This window comes from Rattus norvegicus, chromosome 4, assembly GCF_036323735.1.
Source record: "Rattus norvegicus strain BN/NHsdMcwi chromosome 4, GRCr8, whole genome shotgun sequence".
NCBI classification, from domain to species: Eukaryota; Metazoa; Chordata; class Mammalia; order Rodentia; family Muridae; genus Rattus; species Rattus norvegicus.
Window position 1 is genome coordinate 63599344 of NC_086022.1, and position 24240 is coordinate 63623583.

Below are 24240 nucleotides of genomic sequence, written 5' to 3' on the forward strand. Positions count from 1 at the left end.
CTCTTCCCTCTAACAGCAGCCTTTTGGGTGGGTACAGTTGTGAAACAATGTAGGTCTCTTTCCCTCTTTACTCAGAAAAAAACTAATGTCTTTTGTGGTCAAAAGAAAATTAGTAGCAGCTGAAAGTGGAATTTTAATGACACTAAAACCTAATTGTTATGCAGCTTTAACTTAAAGCCCTACCTCTTCTCCGCGAGCCTCCATTAATTCATCAGCTAAATAATGTGGTTGCTCCTAAAGCCTCTGACATCGAATTCTCTGCCTGTGCAGCTTTATTGCCACGCTGAAGAATACTTCGTCTTCTTTACTCTCATTTTTAAAAACAAGCATAATGAAAATATAAAATATCGTGTAGGATTTATCTAAGACGACGTGGCAGCTTCTTTGAGAAATGGACCGATGGGTAGCTGTGAATCAAACTCGGAGGTCATCTCTTTCCCTTTAAATCATTATTTGGATAAGGAGGAGCCGATTGGTCAGGAATATGATCTCTATGTTTTATTTTATTTTATTACTTATTCACTTCACATCCTGATCACTGCCCTCTCCCAGTCAGCCCCCCACCATCCTTCCTCTCACCACCCCTCCACTTCTCCTCTGATCCAGTGGGCCCCTCCCCCAATATCCTACCCCCTTCATCTCTGTATTTTAAACTGTGATCATATCTATTTTTTTTTTAAGAGAGTGAATACTTTTTGAAACGCCAAAGGATTAGGAATTATTCATGTTAACTTTGGAAGAGGTTAGGCTTACAAAATATTCCACACGTAGTGGATTTCCGCCTATGATTGTTAATTCTGGTTGTCAGCTTGATTGGATTAGAAGTGCCTACTGCATTGAGAAGCCACATCTCAGGGCTGGAGAGATGGCTGAGTGGTTAAGAGCATGCACCACTCTTTTAGGGAATCTGAGCTCAGTTCCAAGCATCCGGATGGTAGCTTACAAACATCTATAACTCTAGTCCCAGGAGATCTGATGACTCTTCTGGCCTCTACAGGCTACACACATGTGGGGCACAGTCAAACATGGAGGCAGAAACACTGTACAAAAAACATTTAAAAGACGTAAAGGTTAATTTTGTGTTTTGTTTGTTTAAAACCAAGCTACGGCTTCGGGTGTGCCCGTGAGAGAGTTTCCAGAGATTTACTGACGGGGTAAGACCTGCCTTACATGTCCCTGCACCGTGGAATCTTCTACTGACATTCTTTTCTACCAGGATGTCCTGTAAACCGTCAGACAGTGAGCCAAGACAAATCCTTCTCCTCTAGAGCTGCTTTTGTCAAACATTTGATGACTTCAGCAAGAAAAGTAACCGGTAAACAGTCAGAGGTCTGGATTCGGCCATGAGCATTTTGGTAGCTGCTGCTGGGCTGTGGTGAGGGTGGAAGCCGGCATATATCATCTGCCTGATTCAGCAATGAGGGGAGCTCCTAGGCCCAGCAGGTGCTACAACTCTTGTCTACAAGTGTGCTAACAGGACCCAATCAGGAGCCACCCCTGTGATATAAGGTTCCGAATGTGGCCTATACAATAATGTAATTCAAGTGTTGTTAGACGAACTTAGTCACTCAGCCAACAACTGAGGTGGGCTCAGGTGTGAATGGGGTTTGCCCAACTAGTCAGTTCACATGCCTAGGAGGAAAGTGAACCAGGAGATGACACGTCCCTTTGAGAAGAAGACTAAAGGAGCAAGACGAAAGGAAACAGTCAGGCAGTCCCAGATGGATGCCACCTTTCCCTGTGATTTCTGATGTGGGAGGTTCAGAGGTTCTTACACTCACAGATAAGTGCTAGGAGAGCCTGGTGTTGACCCCTCAAACTGAGAGAAGGATAACCTTCTATCCGCACACACCCCAGCCTCCCCCAGAACTACGTTTTGAGCTTGTCAATCTACAGAACCCATCTTTATGTCACATGTACTTTACAAAGAGTTTTGATGTAGTCACATCTCAAGTTTTGTTGTATACACTGGATTGAGTTAATTATCACCAGGAAAAATTTAACCAAATTGTGCTGTGCTTAAACTTGCCTAAAACAAACTACTTGGAGTTAGACCCTCAAAGTTTGAACCAACACTGGCTACTTAGCTGTGTTGAACCAAATTACCTTCTTGTCTCTCTGGTCATTACTCTGCTGGTCATGGTGGTCTCAGGGACACTAACATTCTGATATGTCATAAAATGTAATCCAGCTATGGGTTTGCCTCTTATGCCCAAGTTGCATACATCTTTCTGTGCCCACGTGGTATATAAACAACAGTTAAAAGCAGAACCAGGATGAGGGCATGCTGGGTAAGTGCTGTCCTTGGCAGCTACCTTCTAGCCTGATGCTTAACTCCCAGGAAACTTACATGTTAGTTTTTAACTGTTTTAGATCTCTGATCGTATAAATTCTTACTAGTCAGCTTTTAATAAGTCCCTTAATCAGAGATCACCAGGGCTCTCGCCCTTTCATTTTATGTTTTCCCTCTGAAATCTTTACGAGGAAAAACATTAGATACTCACATGGAGATGGCTTTAAGAAACACAGTACAATAAGAAAAGAACAGTGGCATTTCTCATTCCTTCACTTCTCCATTGGTACTGAAAGACCCCCGAAGTGGGGAGGCCCTCACTCAAGTCTCGGGATGACGTGACCCCCCCCAAAAACCCATGAGAGACTGATCTTGATGCAATCAACAAGAGGTTTATTGATAGGGACGACAGAAACCAGTGCACTGGGGTCGAGACTCGTATCCCACGCAGGGGTAGAGGAGTTCAACCTCGAATTTTTGGGAGAAGGGGTATTTAAAGGAAAAACCATACCGAATCACAAGGAAGAACCTCCTGTTTCTCATGATTTTTCTTTAAGATTTTAATCTAACTTTATGGTTAACCAGTTCCTGCTATTATGGTCAGCTGCTATTATGGTTAGCTGCTGTTATGGTTAGCTAGTTTCTGGAACAAAGTGGCTGAACCAGCTGGTGCAATTACTCTTTCTGTGATCAGCTAGTTTCTGGAACAGGCAGTTTCAGGGCCCACTTTTGGCTTCAACTTTTGTCTAGGGGGCAATTTTAAACTTTTTCCTTTCAGTACTTCCTCCCCCAAGCAAAGAAATAAAAGTAAGAGACAGAAAGAGAGAGAGAACAAGAAAAGAAAGGATAAAGAAAGAAAATGGGATGACAGGATGGCTGGGCTCTGAATTTGATCCCCAGGACCCAGGTGTGGACCAAGAGAACAGACTCACACAGACTGTCCTCTGACCTCCACACTGTGACACACACACACACACACACACACACACACACACACACACACATGCATGGATACACATGCACACACAGTGCTTGCATAGATAAGTAGTAAATAAACAAACAAATAAATGTAGAAGAATAAGAGGAAGAGGAGGAATGGAGGGGCAGGGAGGGGAGAGAAATGACTCCTGGCTTCTGTCACTAAACCTGCAACTTCAAAACAGGATGTCAAGTATCAAGGCGACTATCTCTTCGGACCAATTATTTCCACTGACTCCATTAAAATAACATTCCTACCTGGACCCAGCAGGAAACATTAGACTCACTCAGAATTCTATAGAGAATTTAACTACTAAGAAGGAAAGGTCGAGGCCAAGGTTACTGATAAACATTGTTTTAAAAGCTTCTGTATCTTTTTAATAAATGGTGCTGGCAAGTTTGGAATGCCCACACACAGAAGAATGAAAGTGGACCCCTACCTCACACTAAATATAAAAATCAGTTCATAGTGAACGAAGACTTAAACATATGACCTGAAACAAACAAACAAAAAACTACTAGAAGAAAACACAGGAGACAAATGCTTGACATCCAATTGTTCTTGACAACCAATTTTCAAATTGACACAAAAAGCAGACAACAAAAGCAAAGAGAGACAAGCCATGGTACATCACTAAACGCTTCCACACATAAAAGGAAAGGATAGAGTGAGTGGGAGAACGTCTTTACAAACCATGTGTCTCCTAATGGGAGCTTTTAGTTATGTTTCTGCTGCTGTGATAAGACACCACAACCAAAGTCAATTTATAGGAAGAAGGGTTTGTTTGGGCTTCAGGTTTCAGAGGCAAGACCGAAATGGTAGACAATGAGTGGTGGAAGGTGGTTAAAGCAGGAAGCTGGCTAATAACATTTCCTCAGCACACCAGGAAAACAAAGAGAGAGAGAGAGAGAGAGAGAGAGAGAGAGAGAGAGAGAGAGAGAGAGAGAGGACAAGATTATAAACCTTCAACACCCCCTCCCTAAACCTTCAACACCCCCTACACACACACACACACACACACACACACACACCCCACACACATACACACACACACACACACACACACACACACACACACACACACTACTCCATGGCACATTCCCCCTTCACCAAGGCCATACTCTTAAAGGGTATCTACATTTCCAAACAGTTTCACCAACTGTGGACCAACAAGACATACAGAAAAGTGCCCACCATTACCTGTCACGAGGAAACAAACACTGGCAGACTTGTGGAGGTCTGCTTAGTCTTGAGTAAGAATGCAAACTGCTACAGTCTCGTGCAAAGCAGACTGGTCTCTTGTGTGAAAACTAATAATAAAGATAACATGTGCTAAGAGTGAGTAAAGAGTATGTGACGTAGACATACGTACAAACAGCCAGAGAAACCTGCCATTTGCAGGTAACAGGTGAAACTGGGGTAGGTGACTAGGCCAGCCATCGAAAGGCAACAATGCACAATCTCATAAGTCAGCTTTTAAGAAGTCAAATTAAACTAACAGAGCAAATGGCATCTTTTAAGGGCTTTGGGGAGAGGCCAAAAGAGAGATGTGGGTCATAGGATATAGTTTCAGGACAGATGAATGAGCTGTAACATTTTGACATATACTGTGGCAATCATAGCTAACGAAACAAAACTATATTGCATATTCAAATGTGCAATTTAAGAGGGTAGAGCTTAGTTACACACACACACACACACACACACACACAGAATGGCAAGGACAGAGACAGGAGGGGAGGGATGAAGGACACAGTGGATTGTTAATAAGCTGTGGTGAGCATTTCATAGTGTACACTTCCACTGACTATGAAAATCTGTAGCTGAGCCATATACGTAATCGTCAGTTATGTAAGCATGAAGCTGCAAATTCTAAAGAAAAACACAATGAAGCTTTATGGCATTGAACTTGGCAATTACTGCTTAAATATGACATTAAAAGCGCAGGTAACAAAGGAACGTAAAGTAGATGAAGGAGGTACCACCGTTCCCACAAACGCTAGACCACCTTAAAAGAGCCTACTAATGTGTTAAAAACAAAACCCACGGACTAAGAGAAAGTGCTTGCAAATTATAGATCTGGTAAGAGTTAGTATACAAAATATATAAAGAACTCCTACAACTGCAAGAAAAGCCAAATTTAAAACTGGAAAGGATTTGAATAGACACTTTGCCAAAGAAGATATGTAAGTGGCCAATAAACACTTAAAATATTGTGTGTCAGTAATCATTAAAGAAATTAGATCAAAGTCATAATTTGATACAACCCCATGCTCATTAGGGTTGCTACAAGCAAAATATAATAAATTTTGGAGACTATGGTTTTAAAAAATAGAAAGCTCAGTGCTGGAGAGATGGATCAGTGGCTAAGAGTACTTGCTGATCTTGCAAAACAAAACAAAAAACAAAAAAAACCATGTTCAATTCCCAACATCCACACTGGACTCACAACTGTCCAAAACTCAAGCTCGAGGAAATCTGGTGCCCTCTTCTGAACTCCAGATACACGTGTGCTGTGGAGACAAGTGTGCTGTGTGAGCAGAACATTCTTATGCATAAAATAAATAAGTTTTAAAAATTGAAAATCTTGATTAGTTTGGTTGGGAATGCAGAATAGAGCAGCCACTATGGAAATTTTATAGTGTGCTTGTGCGTACATGTGACATGTATATACATACCTATACACACATGTAATTAGCAATTACACTTCTGAGTTTATGCTCCAAAGCACTGGAAGCAGGGTCTTGAAGAGATCCTGGCAAACCCACGTTCAAAGCACTACTTTTCTAGTACTCTACTATTTGGCCAGCATGTAGAAGTGATCTGAGGCAGTTTGATTGAGAAGTGTTCCCTAAGGGCTCGTGGATGGAACCCTCAGTCCCCACTTGGTGATTCTAATGGGAGAAGACTGAGTACTCTAGCCTTACAGGAGGGGTGGGCTTTGAGATTAAAAGCCTCACACCACGTCCAGTTCACACTCTCTGCTTCTGTGCTTAAAAGTTGAGAGTGTGAGCTCCCTGCTCCCTGCTGTTCACACTGCATCTACACACAGTCAGGAAGTGGATAGAGACGAATGGTTGTGCTTAGTTCTCCTCCTTTTTAATCAGTCCAGGATCCCAGCCACAGAATGGTGACCTGTGGATCTTCCCACCCCACTTGGATAAGCGCTCACAGACACACCCAGAGGACGGCCTTATTAGTGAGTCTAGATCCTGTCAAGTTGATCAACCATCACATTACCTAAATTCCTGGAGACAGAAAGCACAATGAAGGCAATTGGAACATGTCACTTAATTGGTCCAGAGCTTTCGGCTTGGGAAGGTGAGAAAATTCAAGAGACGGGGGCTCCTGATGCACATCAGAGCAAATGCATGTATGTCCCTGAAGTGCACACTTAAAGATGCTCAAATGATATACCCCACACTTTTAAAAAAGCACGTTGTGAAGAGCTACTTAGTAGAGAAGGAGGTAAAATCCAATTTTTCCAAAAATGATTTTTATTCAGAGCTTTGAAGATGCCGTAAATTACTTCCTGGATAAGTTCAGTCACAGTGGACTCTTGAGTACCTTTATTTGGTCAGGAACAAAAATCAAACCATGCCAAGGAGAGCTGCCGGAGGCAGTGTCAATAATTAATGAACTTTGAAAAATACCCTAAGCCTCTAGTTATTTATAACGAAAATATTATGCATACACAGAGCTTTATGTGTCTGCAAATCTCTTTATAAATCAGATAAATAATTCAAACACAATTTTTCCACTTGGGTATCTAAGGGCAGTGACGGGCCAAGGCCAGGTTTCTTTCTTATTCTGATGGTTGTGGGATTAGTTCTCCAGAAATGTACGCTGGCAATGCAACGTCTTATGACTCACCAAAGACCCCTTGGCACAGCTCACGGTCAAGCTTCCCCGCACAGCATCCATTTTCTCTTTGAAATTCTAATGTGTAACTTGAAGATGCTGACTGGAGTCTGTTGTACTTTCCCACACAAGAACGGGTCCTTTAAGATTTATTTTTATTTTTGTGTCTGCGTCTGTTTGACAGTTTGCCATGCAGATGCTTGGGGAAACCAGAAGAGGATGTTGGGTCCTCTGGAGCTGGAGTGAAAAGGGGGTTGTGAGTTCTCTAGCATGGGTTCTGAGAACCGAACTTACATCCTCAGGTAGAACCATAAGCACTCTTAACGGCACTCCAGTCTAAGCTTGGTTTTTGTGATGGTTTGTATATGCTTGGCCCAGGGAGTGGCACTATTAGGAGGTGTGGCCTTGTTGGAGTAGGTGTGTCACTGTAGGCATGGGCTTAAAACCCTCACCCTAGCTGCCTGGAAGTCAGTCTTCTGCTAGCAGCCTTCAGATGAAGATGTAGAACTCTCAGCTCCTCCTGCACCATGCCTGCCTAGACACTGCCATGTTCCCACCTTGATGATGATGGCCTGAACCTCTGAACCTGTAAGGCAGTCCCAATTAAATGTTGTCCTTATAAGAGCTGCCTTGGTCATGGTGTCTGTTCACAGCAGAAAAACCCTAACTAAGACAGTTTTTTATCATTATTAGTTCTGTGTGTATCCTTCCTATGATGGGAATATTAAATGTTCTCCCCACGGCTCATGCTTGGTCCTGAAATACTGGCAAGAGTTGGGGATGCTCTGGTAGTTTTAATAGGTGAGACTTAGCAGGATGAAGTAGATCATTAGGGATAATTTCTCTCTCTCTCTTTTTTTTACGGTCTCTTGTTCCTGGCCCCTTTCTCTTACTCTTTTCCCCATTTTGGCTCTTCTCTACCACACACACTTGCCACCATTACATTCCTGCCACCATGTGCATGGGGCCAACCAATCAGGGACCCAGTTCTCTGCAAACATAAACCAAAGTATGTAATTCTTCCTCCAAATTGTTTCTCTCACATACTTCAGTCATAATGATGACAACAGTCACTGATGCGGTCTTCGGCTTTTTAATATTTATAGTAGTTTGCATCTTTAAGAAGGTAGAAATGTTGTGCAGACTGTGGTGCATGAAATGGTGGAGTGACCTAGCAGAACATGCATGAGAGTAACTGCTAGGCAAGGGGGCCGCTAAGGCAGCAGCAATGACGTCAGGTTCTTTCCCTTCAGCCATTTACATAGAAAATTACCCCCAGTTTCACTTGCTAGAATAGTTAATATTTTTAGCTAGACCATGGGGTGCACAGCTATCTGGTTAAGTATTTTCTGTGTGTCCCTGTGAGGGTGTTACAGGCTGAGATGAACTTACAGATTGATAGGCTGTACAAGTCTCCTTCAATGAGAGGGCTTGCTCAACCCCGAATGGGTCAAAAGGCCTGAGTAGGAGGGAATTTCTCCTACTGCCTACTTGAGCTGGGATCTTGGTTTGTCCCTGTCCTTAAGTTTACAGAATAGCAATCCCGGTCCCCAGGTTTTCAGGTACTCCCAAGGGTTTCATCTGCCCCGGGACCTTCAGATCGTTGCCTGTAGGTTATGAGCAATTTAGGCTTCATAGCTGCATGAGCTAATTTATTATTTTACCTATTAATGTACTTACATATTTATATCTCTGTGTGTATGTGTGTGCAAGTGTGAGTGTGACAACCCTATCGCCCGTTCTGTTTTTCTGAAGAGCCCCAACTACCAATTCATTCACTTGGGAAGATCTACAGCTTCTCTTTTGGAATTGAGATCAGCAAAGATTGATTAAGTAAGGGAGATGGTGCCGTTAGTTAGTTAGCTAGTTAGTTAGTTAGTTGTTAGTTGTTAGTTAGTTAGTTAGTTAGAGTTAACTAACTATAGTTAGCTCTGTGTGTATCCTTCTTATGGTGGGAATATTAAATGTCCTCCTCATGGCTCATGCTTTGAATGCTTGGTCCTGAAATACTGGCAAGATTTGGGGGTGCTCTGGTAATTTTCATAGCTGAGACTGTGTGTTAGAATAAAGCATTGAAGCAGAGGTACCTTTGGTGGGCCAGGGTCAAGAAATCACACCATGCAACAGAACTAGTGCGAGAGCTTTATTGAAGGTGGAGGGAGAGCAAAAGGCCATCTTGCGATGGGGGAGGGGAGGTCAGAGGTAGGGACAGAGAAAATGGACAAGACAGGGGAAAAGAGACAAAGAGAGACCAAGACCAGACACAGAGAGAATGATAATGAAGAAGACAGAGAACGAGGGGGAGGGAAGGAGAGATAGATAGATAGATAGAGAGAGAGAGAGAGAGAGAGAGAGAGAGAGAGAGAGAGCGCTGGGGTGGCTGGGGCCTTTCATGCTCTGCACTTGGCACACCTAGTGCACCTGGGGGCAGGTGATGACATAGCTGTTGCTGCTGGGTCCCTGAGGGCAGGCCAGTGGAAATGCCTGCTTGCTAACAATATCAAAGGCTAATATGAAATTAGTCACTGGTGAGACTCGGGAAATAAAGATTTTAACTTCCATCTGTTGGAAGGGACAGAAGCTCTGTTTGTATAAGGTACTTTCTGCTACCTTTCAAAACGCCAGAGGGCAGTGGCTTACAACCACATGTACTTCACCACCAGTCTTCGAATTGTCTGGAAAGTTCTTTTGGGTCCTTTTGATCCATAAATCGGAATCAGCAGGCAAGTCTTTGGGTACCAGATGGTCTACACTGCCCACATTGGTGTACCATCCACTGATGGCTGTGACCACAGGGCCTACTGGGACCAGTGTTTCTTGCTATCCAGTAACTATCCTGAGTGCTTTTCACAGGAGAGTCACAGAATCTCCAGTAGCAACAGGAAGGAGCAGCCTTTTGGCCAAGAATGCCCAAATCTCTGCTGGTGCCATATTGACTACAGGTCTGTTGTAAATGGCTGGACCAAGCTCAGAGCCCAACACCACCATGGCAGGCAACATGGCAGCAAGCACCAGGCTTAGTGCTGCTAAGGTGGAGAGCTCACGTCTTGAGCCACTATCAAGAGTCAGAGAAAGCAAACTGAGAATGGTAACGATCTTTTGAAACCTCAAAGTTCAACCTGAGTGATTCACTTCCCCCAGCAAGGCCAGACCTCCTAAACCTACCAAAACAGGCCCACCGACTGGGGACAAAGTGTCCAAATGCCAGAACCTATGCGGAATATGTTCATTCAAACCATCACGGGGTGGGGGGCATCCCTGATTCTCTATCACTTAGCAGCCATTGATCTGCCTGTAGCTCTTCATCTAGGAGTAGGTCTTGTGAGACTTCCCCATTCACATCGCTTGTGGCATTTAGATAGAGAGGTGTGTGTGTAAAACAACAAAATAATTACAGAAGAGGAGGTCATGAATTTGAAAAGAAGTGGGAAGGCCCTGGGAGGAACCGGAGGAGGAAAAGGGAGGGGTAGAAATAACGTGAATAAAATACTCGTGTATAAAATTTCAAAATAAAATCTTTAAAATGCTAAAAACAAATTAAAAACTACAATAACACCATCTCCAAATACTTTTGAGTGTTCCAATCTCAACATACTCAAGAAGTACCATTTTTCCCAATATAAAATGAAGGCGGGGTGGAGTGAGGTGGGGAGGGGTGGGGCAGAATGTGGAGATACACATCCTTTGCCTTGGTCGAGGATTACATTCTTGGGCTGGTTCTCTTTCTAAATCTAGGCAGCAGAGGACCCAAATTGCCTTCTCTCCGCTTTCAACAAAGTAAGGTCTTACGGAGAGATCTAAAGCTGGCTCTGGACAGAGAAAGCTACCAGCTGCACTTTGGAAATGAGGGGAAGACTTAATAGCACTAAGGAAAAGCCAACAAGCAGCCACAGCCAGGATTGGTAAACATAGGGGGAACTGTACTCTCTGCCAACAGCTTCCTGCCCTTGTGTCTCCTTGAGGGACTTATGAGGACTCCGTTCTGAACCCTATTCTATTTCCTTGGCCTAGCCCACTCCACTTCCCTGGCTTTGGCATCATACACACACAAATGCATGAACGCATGCGCGCATATACGCACGCACGCACGCACGCACGCACGCACGCACGCACGGCTAGTCTTTTCACAGTCCTGGTTTACAGGAAGCTATGGAAACATGGATGCAGTTACCAACTGTTTTATACTACCTGGAAGAATTTCAACAAAGCATACCCTTTCCTCACATCCTACCCTCTTTTTAACGTTGTTCCCCTTATCTGGTACCTTAGGGCTGCTATTGGTGTGGTAAAACCAAAGACAAGTTGGAGAGAAAAGGTTTTATTTCAGCTTTTAGTTCATGCTCCATAGATGAAGGAAGTCAGGGCAGGTACTCAAGGCAAGCAACCAAGAGACAGGACCAGAAGCAGAAGCCATAGAGGAAAGTAGGTTACTGGTTAGCTCAGCTCGCATAAGGAATTCAGGACCACTTGCCCAGGGGCGGCACCCTTCCGAATGAGATGGGTCCTCTCACATCAATCATTACAATACCCCTGTGGGCCAATCTTACTGAAGCTTTTCCAGAAATGGCTAGTCTTGTGTCAAGTTGACAAAAGATAGCCCGAACACCTGGTAAAACAACTTCATTTATAAAGACAGAAACCTTCCATTTTGGTGTGCAGAATTCTAAAATAAGATACCACATTTCCAACTTGGCAGGCACATCAGTGAGAAGACAAGACCAAAGCTGAGCACGGAGCAGTCCAAACTCAGGCGGTCTGAGGAACATCACAGTGCCTGGAGGGCCATTGATTAGCTCTGTAAAAGGTTGGTTTTCAGATAGACTTTTTGGTTCCTTCAGGGTCTAGTGTGTTCTGAGGCCAGGAGAAAGAGTGATTCTCTTAGTAGATTCATTATTCATACTGAAGAACCTTGACTGGTATGTTTGTTTCTGTAAAGATTTATTTCTTTTATGCATGTGAGTACACTGTAGCTATCTTCAGACACACCAGAAGAGGGCATCAGATCCCATTAGACATGGTTGTGAGCCACTATGTGGTTACTGGGAATTGAACTCAGGACCTCTGGAAGAGCAGTCAGTGCTATTAACTGCTGAGCCATCTCTCCAGCCCCAACTGGTATATTTTTATGGTAAGTCTTTTGATAAAGTTTTATCTTGTTTCACTTTTTCTTCCTTCCTTCTTTCCTTCCTTCCTTCCATCCATCCTTCCTTCCTCCCTCCCTCCCTTTCTTCTTTTCCTTTTTCTTCCTTCGTTCCTTTCTTTTCAGTTGTAAAAGACTGAAGGCAGTGCTGGTCAGTCTACATCAGGTGTCTTGCACAGCCCCACCCCTCATCCTGCCTTAGGTCAACTGTTGACCTCCCTGGAGCCTCAGTGGCCACATGCTTTAAGTGAAGGTAAAGGTGGGTGTGGAGATGAGAAGACCAAACACACAGCCGTATCACATGCCAATGGCTAGGTCTTAATATGTTGTAGGGCATTAGCCAGTTTTGTCTCTGAAAGAAATATTAAATATCAGTCTTCTCTATCAGCTGCTATGCAACTATAAAACCTGTGTTTAGGACAAAGAATTCAGATCTTTTTATCTACCCCACCCAGTAAGACTTTTATGTAAATGTCTTAATAGCCCCAACCCAGTAAAACCTTTGTTTATACCAAGACCCTGCTAAGGTCTCAGGTTAAAGTCATCGGCTCCCTTCCGTCTTCATTTCTCTTGCTCTGATTTAAAAACAAAACAAAACAAAACAAACAAAAAAAACCTATCCAATCTTGAGAGCTTGAAGTCAGACTCCAGCCAATGGAAAAAGACAGTTGCCACCATCAAGTGGACTTCCAGTCTCTGTGCCCTCATTCTTTCTAAGTCGCCCTCCTGAACAGGAGTAACATTTTGCCTTGTTGAGATGCTTCCACTGGGTTATGTCTTTGGGACCCCAAAGTTATTTCTGGCAGTCTCCAACTTAGCAAACTTACTTTACAATTCCTTCTCATACAGATTCTGAACACGGCTGCCATCTTTAACAATCCCTCACGGATTGACCTGAGTAATTATTGATGTCATTTTAGGGGTGTGGGCAGTTTCTGCCACACTCTTTCCCATTTAGCTCTGGAGTAAACAACACAAAGACATCAGAATTCATTAACAAGCTATAAACCTAAGCTGAACAGGTTCTGAGACTGTGACAGCCCATCGAGGCTATATAACCGGATGAGTATCCCGCTACTTGCCAACTGAGGCTCGTTCTGTTTCCTGTGTGTCCTCAGGGTGAGCTTCTCTTGGCTGTGTGCTCTTGGTTCTTCCTGCCTACCTGAGACTTCCTACTCTATCTCAAGTTCTGCCTTCCTCTCTTGCTTCCCCAGTCTGGGCTTGAGCCTTTTCTTGTCCAACAGAGATTGAGGAGCACTCTTTACAGCACACCGGTTAATACAATGCCCACGTCCAGACCTAAACGTGACCTTGGGGCACAGAACTAGCGTCCATATACCCAGAGCACAGGACCAATTGAGACAAATAATCTCTTTGCTGTGTTTCACTCTAGTCTTTGTAGGACAAACATGTTTTTCAAATTTTGAAATTATTCTTTGACAGATCCTAACTCTACCATCAAACATTTTTTCTCAGTAGATTGCCGTTGGCAAAGTTCCCTCTGCTACAAATGCCGATTAAGTTATTGAAAACACACATACGGTTTGCATTTTTATAATCTCCACAAGGGGAGAGCAGTATAGTCTTCCGGGTTAGGCAGAGCCAGACCCTCAGGCAATGAGGTTGGAAAGAAATCCCTTGTCAGAATCGGTACCCACTAGAGAAAGAGATAAGGAGCAAGGCAGACCTCGAGGAGAGACACTTTCATTGCGCCCTTTCCAGTGATAAGCTGCAGCATAATGAAGGGAGGTAATTCTGAAAACTTTATGTCAGTTTTAATGGTCCCTCAAGCACTAAGAAAGATAATAGTCAATGGATGGTGTCCATAAGAATTATTTCTCCTTTTCCCCTGACAGCCATTGACAGGATCATTTTGTATTTGTAATGGCTGTCACCGAAGCATGGAGAAATGGCCCACTAAGGCCAGAGGATGAGGACAACTTCCCCGTCAGGATCTCTAGTGTCATCGCTATGGCGATAATAGTTACTACAGTTCTCGTTCTGCCTTTCTCTGGAGTGTTTACTTTATGGAACTTAAGGCTATAGGATTTGGGTTTCATAAAAATCGCACAAGCATGAAACCATGTTTTCTAATCCTGTAAGAAGTACAGTTGATAAAACTACTCAGCAGGATGAAAATAATTACCGATGCAGGTCACTTGACTAATACAATTATTTATGGAATACTAACAGCTCTTCAAAGGCGTTAAGATACACTACAATGTCAGTTCCGTTTGTTTTCCTTCTTTCTCCTCCCCTTTCCTTCCTTCCCTTCCCTTCCCCAATCCGCCCCTCCTCCTAGTTTTTTCTCCCCCAAGAACCAGACTTAGAGTTGAACAGGTATGTAAATTAACTGCAAATGAGCTCTCAAAGATCCTTTGCTAGTTTCTCTTCCACATTCAAAATGAAAGGAAAAGGAAAGGAGTCAGGTCTTCTCAATCATCAATGTCATGGCGTCATTTCCTTCCTCTGCGCTGTGCATAGTGTTAAATTTCATCTTTACTAGTTTTCCGATCAACAGAATTAGGGATGCCAAATCCTTCCAAATTTCGATGGTGTGAATGAAGCTAGATTGGAGATGCTTGGGTGAATGTTATCAAATGTGAGATGAACAAGGTTTAAGAAGGACAGGCAGCAGGAGACAAAGAAAGTGGGTGGAGAAAAGGAGTGAAAGATACAAGCAAAAAGGAATAAAACTAGCGAATGAACGTAAAGAGGAAAATAAAAGAAGCAGCAGAGGGCTGCAAAATTGAATGGCAGCAGAGACCTTGACAGACTGCGCAAGCACGGAAGCTTGGGACTACAGCCCCCAGAATTCCTTGCACGGCCGCGGGCCAAAGCGTCAGTCTCCTAGGCAACGTGTATAAACAAGATGGCGACCTTCGAGGGAAGTCCCTCGAGATGGAAAGGGACCCGTTTCCAGCGGAGTTTGGGTGCTTCTCGCGCTGTAGCCCAGGCGATACTGTCACTCACAGACAAAGAACCTCAGAAGCGATGGCCTACTTTTCCCATGGGACTGAGATCAAAAGGGACTTTCAGAAGCGCCTCCTCTTACCTCCTCCACCAGCTCATCCACCGCTCTCACGAGGCAGAAGTGGAGCAAGAAGAGCAGCAGGAGGAAGGAGAATCCGAAGAGTCAGAGGAGTCCGAAATGCAGAATTTGGAGGTGTGCCTCCCTCTCCCCCCAACTCCCCACCCCAGTCTCGGGCTCCCTCTAGCCGCCCAGCCTGGCTGCCTCAGTGACAGCTTGCTTCTGCAGTGCCCTGGTTTCAGTCCACTCCTTTCCGCCCAAAGGACAAGGGCTTTTCTTTGCTGCTTATTTCTTTTCCCCAAATTTCTGGCGTCCTTCCCTCCTGTCTTGGAGGAGGGGGAATAAACCCTCCAAATATTTACTTTCTTTTCATGGTTGGGTTTAATGCTTTCAAAATTATGCATTGACAAAATCATGCATTATTACAAAATAGGCAAGCATTGGTCTCCCCAAACTGAAGTACTTCTGCACTATTCCCAGTTATGGGCCATTCATCTTCTTCTTTCTTCCAGGGTGAAAAAAAATTAAAAAAAAAAAATCCAAATGCTCTGTTGAAGAAAAAATAACTTATATAAGTTTTATATGTTAGTTCTGCTACCGGTATTTAAGTGCTTCATTAAGCACTCACACTCTTTCTGGTTAAGAAGGGATTCATAGCATGATCAGAGAGAGCCAGCTCACCCTCAGTCAGGAGAGCGGTTGGCTTATGGGAGTGTTCCTAGCACTCTTAACTATTTTTCTACACAGCGTTCCTAGTTCTTACCTTTATATCGGGCTCCCCCCTCCCCACCTCTTCTCCTTCAGTGTATACATCTTTTCAGCTTCTTCACACATATGTCCTTTTCAAGCTACCTTTCTCCCTGATGTCAGACATGTTTTCTGGTCTTCTTTCTTATTCTTCCCCCGCCTCTGACCTTCCATTACTCCAGCCCCGTCCTCCTTTCCTTGGGCTCTTGTCTCTGATGCCCTTTTGTGCACTAGGAATATTTGGTCCGTTTTCCCACCTCATCCCTCATTTCCTTTTTCCTTTTCCACGTGGTCCTTCGTGCTAGTTCCATTATAATGCTGTTGAAGTTGGCTATAGCAATGTGCTGGCATTGGTGTTCTGACCTACACTCCCTGTACTGAGAAGCAGAGATGGGAAGATTATCGTGAATTAGAGGTTAGCCTGGTCTACATACCCAGTTCCTGATTAGCTGGAAATGTTGCTAGAACCACACAGTGAGAGCCTTAAAAAATAATGGTGACGACAATGATGATGATAGTGAACTTGACCAGGAAGGCCGTTATTTATTTTATTCTTTGCTGGTTAATTTCGCTGCTTTCACCAGTGACTACCACAAACTGGCCGTGTTTGTGCTCCTTTCAAATGTTTGTGTGGTTTCCACCACCTTCCACCCCAGAGGAATTCACAAATGAACCACAAGCATAGTTTATGATTCTAATTAGCGCAGGCTCCTTAGATATGGGTTCATTAGTGCCATCATTAATCTGTCTTCAGGATGCCATTAACGCGCCGTAGAAGGGGGTCCACCCAACTGGCTACCCCTTTCTGGTTTGGAGAATATGTTGAGAAAAAAGTTTGTTTCGATACTGACTTTTCATGGTATTACGTTTTAAAGTGTGGAATGTACTGAGAAGTTGTAAAGTGTGGTTTATTTCTCGTATCTTACCCTGACTCCAAGTAATAATGTGGTGGCCACAGCAATACAGCTCCTTCAAACTACCGAAGCCCTAAGGGAAGCAGTTGAGACCAGCTGTTTGGAGCACAGCCTTTGGGATGAAAGGCTAGTGGTGGAGACATGGGCTAGCCTTTTGTTAGTACCAAGATTCTGTATAAGTCATTTAGCTTGTCTAGAACTCAAAATATGGGCTTGATGGTGCTCTCTGTCTCGTAAAATAACTGAATGATATCCTCTATGTAAAGTGCTTAGTGTACAGCCGGCAAGATGGCTTCTCATGTAAAGAGACTTGCTGCCAAACTACATGACCTGAGTTCAATCCCCTTGACCCACAGAGTGGAAGAAGAGACTGGACTCCCTAAAGTTGTCCTATGACCTCCACACATTTGCTGTGGTATGTGTACATGCATACAAACACATATGCAAATAAAAAGCATAGTAAAAAAATAAATACTTATCATAATAGAGTCTTGATACTAAAAACAGTAATTCAGACGTTTCTAATTGCTACCTGGAGCTTGTTAAGTGACTTTCGCCATATTGAACAAACATTTAGGGAACTATTGCTTGCTAGGAAGCACTCTTTGACTGTGTCTTGACTCAGAATTTGGTGTATGAAAGCCTCCCTTTGCCAGTATGGGTAACTCAGTGTGAGTCGCAATGCCTATCCGCTAGGACAGTTACAGACTTCTGATTTCACAAGAGACTACCTTAAAGTTTTCAGTAATATAGTATCTGCTAGGTAGAGTAGGCTCGCAGAAGTTACCGATGGAGTAAGTAGGGGATAGCAGCAGTTAAAATAGAAGGTGGAGATGTGGCCGTCATGAGCCCATCCTCTCATAGTGACCCACGAGCACGTCACAGCAAGCAGCACCTCAAGTTTCACGTACAGAGATAAGAGCAGCCGCACTCGGGAGTCATGCGTGGGGGCAGAACAAGCAGCTGGAACTGAGGTAGGCCCTGCGCTGTGCACGGTCACTCGCTTGACATCTTAAGCAGTTCTCTGAGGACCAGGTAAATTTAGAGAGGGTGCTGTGCATTCTAGCAATATCCACAGGGGAGCAGGGAGATTCTGGGCTAAGGGAGGGCTTGGAATATAAAACAGGCTAAAGATAAAACATCTAAGATGAGACCATCACTAACTGAGAGTCAGAGACGTGGGATGACGGGATGATCATGTCACCATCAGATACGAAGGACACTGGGGGATATTGGGTCATTGCAAAGGGAAGCAGGGACAGAGATTACTACGTATTAAGGAATTGGGTTTAGGAATCACATGGCTTCGAATCAGGGAAGAGGGATCACAGAGGTAGGAAACCGTGGAGTTCATAGCTCTAGGTCTGTGAAGTAGGCCTGAAAGAAAGGAAGGAAAGGGGAGGTGGGAAGGACCGAGAGCAGCAGGATAGGAAAACAGATACTTCTCTGATGTGAGGTGAAGAAGAGTGTGAGAAGGGACCAGTCCAGAGACGTAGGAGAAGAGCTACGGGAGTAACTGTATGATCGCACTTAGCCAGGGCAAGGAAATATCCAGAACTCAGAAGCGGGGGTCATGCCGTGGATAGATCAAATGGAAAGAGGTCTGAGAGGTTGACGTTCGGTTTGCCTATTGGAGGAAGAGTCTGACACCTCTTCTAGGAATCTTGAGGGCGAGGAGGTGCTTAGTGTGTGTAGCCTTGGCTTAGGGATCCGAGAGAATACTGACAGTTTTGCCCACCCTGTGTCTACAGCTATGGGGACAAACGGGCCTTCCAGAATAAGTAAGGAAACGGAGTCATGTGAGGTCACATGACCTCCGGAGCTCTAGGTGGAAAGTTTGGGAGAAAGGCAGGATCCCTCCACTGTTGCGGTAATTATTAAAAAATGGAATCTTTTTTTTTTTTTTTTTTTTGGTTCTTTTTTTCGGAGCTGGGGGCCGAACCCAGGGCCTTGCGCTTCCTAGGCAAGCGCTCTACCACTGAGCTAAATCCCCAGCCCCCTAAAAAATGGAATCTTTTATCCCGCGCTAGTGCCCACACTGTAGGGCTGCATGGTCCTAGTGTGGCACCTCTAGCTATCCTCCAGTCCCGGCAGTCTCTCGGGCCCCCATTGCTAGCTGCCCTCTCCTAGCGGCCTCTCTGTCAGCCGGGAACTCTGGTCCCAGCTACCTGGTAAAATCAGGACACTAGAGGTCCAGCAGTGGCTGGCCTATCGCTGCTCCCTGCCACGGACGCTGCCCACACTCCCAACAACCGCCCCCTGGTAGTTATAGTATAAACGCCCAGCAGCCCGTTAAAATCAAGACTCAATAAGCTGTAATTTAGCAATCAGATTTATATGTAAAATTCTCAACCCACAATACGTCCACGCAATAAACTCACAACCAATTGATAAAGATGTAAACCGCCCACCTAGGTAAGATAAATTGACCTATAGAAATCCATCCCTTAGGAAATATTCATGACTACCTGTGGCCATTTAAGGCCACACAGATCTGGGTCGTCCTTCTCTGCCTCCATCTTGGTTCTTTTCTTTCCTCTTCTCTCCCGCCTTACAAAAACTTTGTCCCCGCCTTACTTTTTACTGTCCAATCATGGGCCTTGACCTAACGTGTGCCCGCCCTCCCCTGCACGTAGACATCAGCCTACACTCCACACTCCACCTCAATCCCGCTAGGTTTCACAGGGCATTTCACTTACCGGCAAGAATGCCATTTCCACTTGTGAGCAGTGTGGCAGGCATGGGACATTTGCACACAGCATGTGATGTGTTCCAGGCACCATGCCAAGGGCTTTCTATACATCGTTTCCTTAATTCTCCTTAAAGTATTAAAAATAAGGGATAGGAGAGGAACGATGGTCTTCCGAATGTCCTAGCTTCCATAGCAGGACCTCTGAGGTAAAGTGAGAATGAGCGTGTTGGCACAGACTAAGGATCTGGGCGTAGTGGCTTTTAATAGTGCATTCATCAGGGATCTCATAGGAAAAGATTTTTTAAAAACTTCTCTTACAGTTGTTTGTTTTTGTAGTGGTCCTCATCAGCTGCAAATCGAAGTTTTCTTTGTTGAGAGGTGAAGGCTACACTTCTCTGTGTGGGTTAATGGGCAGATGCTTATAGATGGCTGTCAGGGATTATACTGGGTTCTAGTGGTTGTAGATTCTTCTCCAATAACCGCAGTCTAACTAGCACTGAATAACTAGTTAGATTTCTAGTAGGAATCGGGGAGAGTCTGGAGAGACGGCTCGGTGGTAGAGAGCACTGGCTGCTTTTCCAGAGAACCCAGGATTGATTTCTAACACCCACACTGGGGCTCCACCTTATCTGTCCAGGGCATCCAAAGCCCTTTCTGACTTCCAAAGGCACCAGGGAAGTATGTGGTACACAGACATACCTGCAAACAAGACACCCATACAGGTAAAATTAAATAAGCAAACGAATCCTACAAGTACAGTACTGTGGCATGTGGAGAGATGGCTCAGTGGTTAAGAGCACTGACTGCTCTTCCAGAGGTCCTGAGTTCAATTTCCAGCAACCACACGGTGGCTCACAACCATCTGTAACGAATTTTGGTATATCTGAAGATAACTACAGTACACTCATATACATTGAATAAATAAAATATATATATTTTTTACAAAAAGAGCACTTGTTGCTCTTTCAGAGGACCCTGCTTTGGTTCCCAGAACTCAACTGGTGACTCAACAACCATCCACAACTCCAATTCCATGGGTTCCAACACCTTCTCTGTCCTCCTCAGGCACCGACCGAATGCATGTGGAGCATATACCTATCTATGTGCAGGCAAACACTCACGCGCATAAAATAAATAAATGTCAAAAAACTCTATTATAACCATTCATTCATGTGTGTGTCACACATGTGGAGGTCAGGCAGCAACTTGTAGACATTTGCTCTCTCCTGCCATGGGACTTCTGGTCCTCAAGCTTAGAGACAAGGGCCTCTACCGACTGAGTCAGTCATCCTGCCGATCCGGAAACAGTTTTGATGTGAGACTTGAGAGTTTTGCACACCATGCTGACAGGGGAAGGGGAGAGGGAATTTAGGCCGATTAAAGGGATGGGGGGGCAAATGCTTTTATGGAAAGAGACACAGGCTCTTAGAACAGATGGGAAATATGAGAGCTTGTGACAAAGCTTGCCTCACTGTGGTGTTGGCCTCTCTTGGCTCCTGTGATAAGGGTCAATCTCCTCCAGTTGATGAAACTCCTGGGGAGGGGATTTATAACAATCGAGTTCCTTTTGAAGGATCTGCCTCTCTGTAGATAAAAGCCGTTCAGTGAAAGTCTCTCCTTGAGTTCGCTGGTTTTTCAAGCGCCTTCAGCCCCAAACAATCAATACACCAAACGCACGCAGCCTACTTTGGAGGGATGGTGTGTCTAGAAAGGCTTTGAAGAAAAACACTTTCTATTTATAGGTGGAGAAATGAGGCTCAGAGAAAGCTTGACCCTCCCCCAAGTCACATGACAGAGGATGTGGGGTTCAAATTGAGCCCTCCGTACCCCAGAGGACATGCACTACATCCATGCAGGCAACATTCCCCGGGGACAGCCTCCTACAGCAACATGAGTCTATGTACTTAGGTCTTCAGGACCAACAACCCAAACAGCATTCTTGGCTCCAGAACTGGGGTTAATAAAGAACTAATGAACAGATGTTTTCTCCTCACAGGTAATATGCTAGCTCATCATGGTGGCTATGTCAGTGTGGCTGCCATGGTGACCATTTTCTGCCATCTTGCTGATGTCAGTGTCCGGGCTAGCCATTGCAGAGTTCAAGGCAGGAGAAGATGTGCAACATAGATTGGTGTGTTGTCTCTTCTGTCTGCCATCACTGGGGAACAGCCATGCCCACCCATTGACCAAGGGCAAGTTTCCTAATAGAGGTGACCCATTAAATCATCTTGTAACGGAGATGAATCTTACGGAACCAGCAACTAGGAAGTGAGCTGAGGACTTGATTTGCTCGGCAAGAACCAAATTTCAAGACATTATTGCCTTTGTCTGATGCAACCGTCTTTTGAGGTGCGGCAAGCAGCCCGGTGCAGGATCAAGGCAGGCTGAGATTTCATGCCAGCTCTGTCACATACTGCCATGTCATTTTGAGCGAGGAAACCTCTAAGCCTTGGTTACTTAAATTAGAGATAAGAATGCTACCCCAGGGCTGTCAGAAGGATTAGCAGTTTGATAGCAGAGCTCTCACACAGGGCCACTGACTCTGATGTTCCTATGGCCACTGTGTTCTCTCAGCATCGAACATCACATCACCTGAGAAGTCCACGGTGGTAAGTCATGACTTTAATGAGCATTTAACTAAGTATATATAGTCCGTACATGTCTACCGCACACACAGCCTTTTTTCTGGAAGCTTGCTGGAGCCTGCTGGTCAATCAGTGTGGGAACCACGACTGAGGGAGTGAGGGCGGCTATAGGAAAGGCAGAAAGAAGATGCAGGAGGCAGATATGGGAGGGCTGCTGGTCAATACCACACCAGTGAACGAGTGTATTTTCTCAGTGTCTTTCAAAGGCAGGCAACACAAAGCCAAGTCCAGAAAGATAAACAATGACTCAAATCCTTATGTGGTGAGTTTATGGTATACAGTATCTATGTCTGTCTAGGGCCTTTTCCTTCAGGCTAGGACAGTCTCTCAAAGACGTATGCGTAAGCGGAGGGACTTGTCAGGGTATAATGCACGTCTTAATTAAAAACAAAGACACATGTCAGCATACTCACTCCTTAATCACAAGCAGACGTCAGCCAAAGTTCACTGCGGAAGTGTTCCCCACAGAAGCTGAATAGGGCGAGGTAGATGGTTGCCTTTCTCATGCAGATTCTTTGTCCGCCCTTTGCTTTCTCTAGGATGAATATGATGGGGTCCTGAGAGAGGAGAATGTGGCCGACGCACTCGATGGATTGGGGTGGTCAGGCAGAGGCACGGAGCAGGTCTACCGCAACCTAAACCTATCCGTGAGTATGGCAGGATCATTGTGGGCTGGCGACATGGGCAGATGACCTTCCTCTTCTTTGGCACTCATGTGGTGGTAGCAAAACCGAGGGCCTCGTGTTTAATGGGGATGATTGTTGGGGGAGGTGCTGTGAATGGTAGACCTCAGAGAGCCTCGGCTGTCTGCTCCTGCACCTTCTTCTGTTTTCATTCTCTCCTGCCCTCCTTCGTCCTAAGTAGTCTATATTATAGTAATCAATGCCTTCTTCAGGAGGTTGAATCTGGATGTGTAAAACCAATCAAAAACGCTGTAAGAATTTTCGCTCTGATCAGGTCAAAGCTGAGCTAAACTCTATCTGAATCCCAGGGAGCCGAGTAATATTGATTTTTTTTTCCCCTGAAGTATGTCAAGAAGTAAGTAGCTTTGAGCTGTCTTTTATTTTCATAAAGATGCCTATCATTAAAGAAAAAAAAATCTATTGTTATCTATCCATTTTCAAGATTTCAACCCTGGTCTGCGAGTAGCACAGAACCTTGGCTCCACTTTGACTGTCAGGGCTGCAAGAGCTGACACTTCAGCTTCTCTGCTGCTGCTCGTGGTCCTGGGAAAATAGTTAACTCTTTTTGCTTCCATTTAAAAAAAAAAAAAAAAAAAGGAGGGGTTGGTGCAATGGCTCATGGGTAAAGTGCTTGAGGTGTAAGTGTGAAGGCTGGAGTTGAGATCCCAGTCATGCCGGTGTGGCGGCCTTGTCCAGACGAAATCACGAGCTCTAGATTCAGTGAGATTTGCAGCTTCAATGTACAAGGGAGGAAGATACCTGATACGAGCATAGGCTGCTACCTGCTCACATGCGCGCACACACACACACACACACACACACACACACACACACACACACCCCTCTTACACACACGCACCCATACCTGTACAAATATACACTCTACATGTACTTAAAGAAAAGCACATTGGAATTTTACTGCCGCTTTCTGGTCTGGTTTGCCTCATTCCTGACTGAAAGGGTGCTCTGCCTCCGATTTGAACTAATAAAATACCCAAGGACTAATGAAGTGTCATCCCTGTGCTGGCTTCATAGTATGTCCTTCAGCTTCCGAAGGCCATAGTCTTCCATCCCCAGCAATCTCTAACCTTCTGTGGGCGTCCCAGGCACTCAGGTGTGACGTATGGGGAGCGCCCGGTACACACAGCACTGTGTAGGACATTGGGGTGATGTCATCCTAGCAGCCAGTATAGCCCTATGAAGGTCCATTTCAGCCAGTAGTCTGCTCATGTATGTAGTGCTATGCCTTAAGTTG

The 24240-nt window shown here is 44.6% G+C and overlaps 1 protein-coding gene across 13 annotated transcripts in view; it reads left to right on the forward strand.

Annotated features, from left to right (window-relative positions):
• The first annotated feature begins 15087 nt into the window (after window positions 1-15087).
• The window catches only part of Lrguk (leucine-rich repeats and guanylate kinase domain containing), a 123033-nt gene continuing 113880 nt past the window's right edge, over window positions 15088-24240 (forward strand). For 6 of the 13 annotated variants that reach the window (XM_017592530.3, XM_063285744.1, XM_006236253.5 and 3 more), the window contains exons 1-2: window positions 15111-15439; window positions 22842-22949. In XM_017592530.3, the coding sequence (XP_017448019.1) occupies window positions 15146-15439; window positions 22842-22949 (402 nt within the window). In that variant the 5' untranslated portion in view covers window positions 15111-15145. 13 annotated transcript variants of the gene reach the window in all.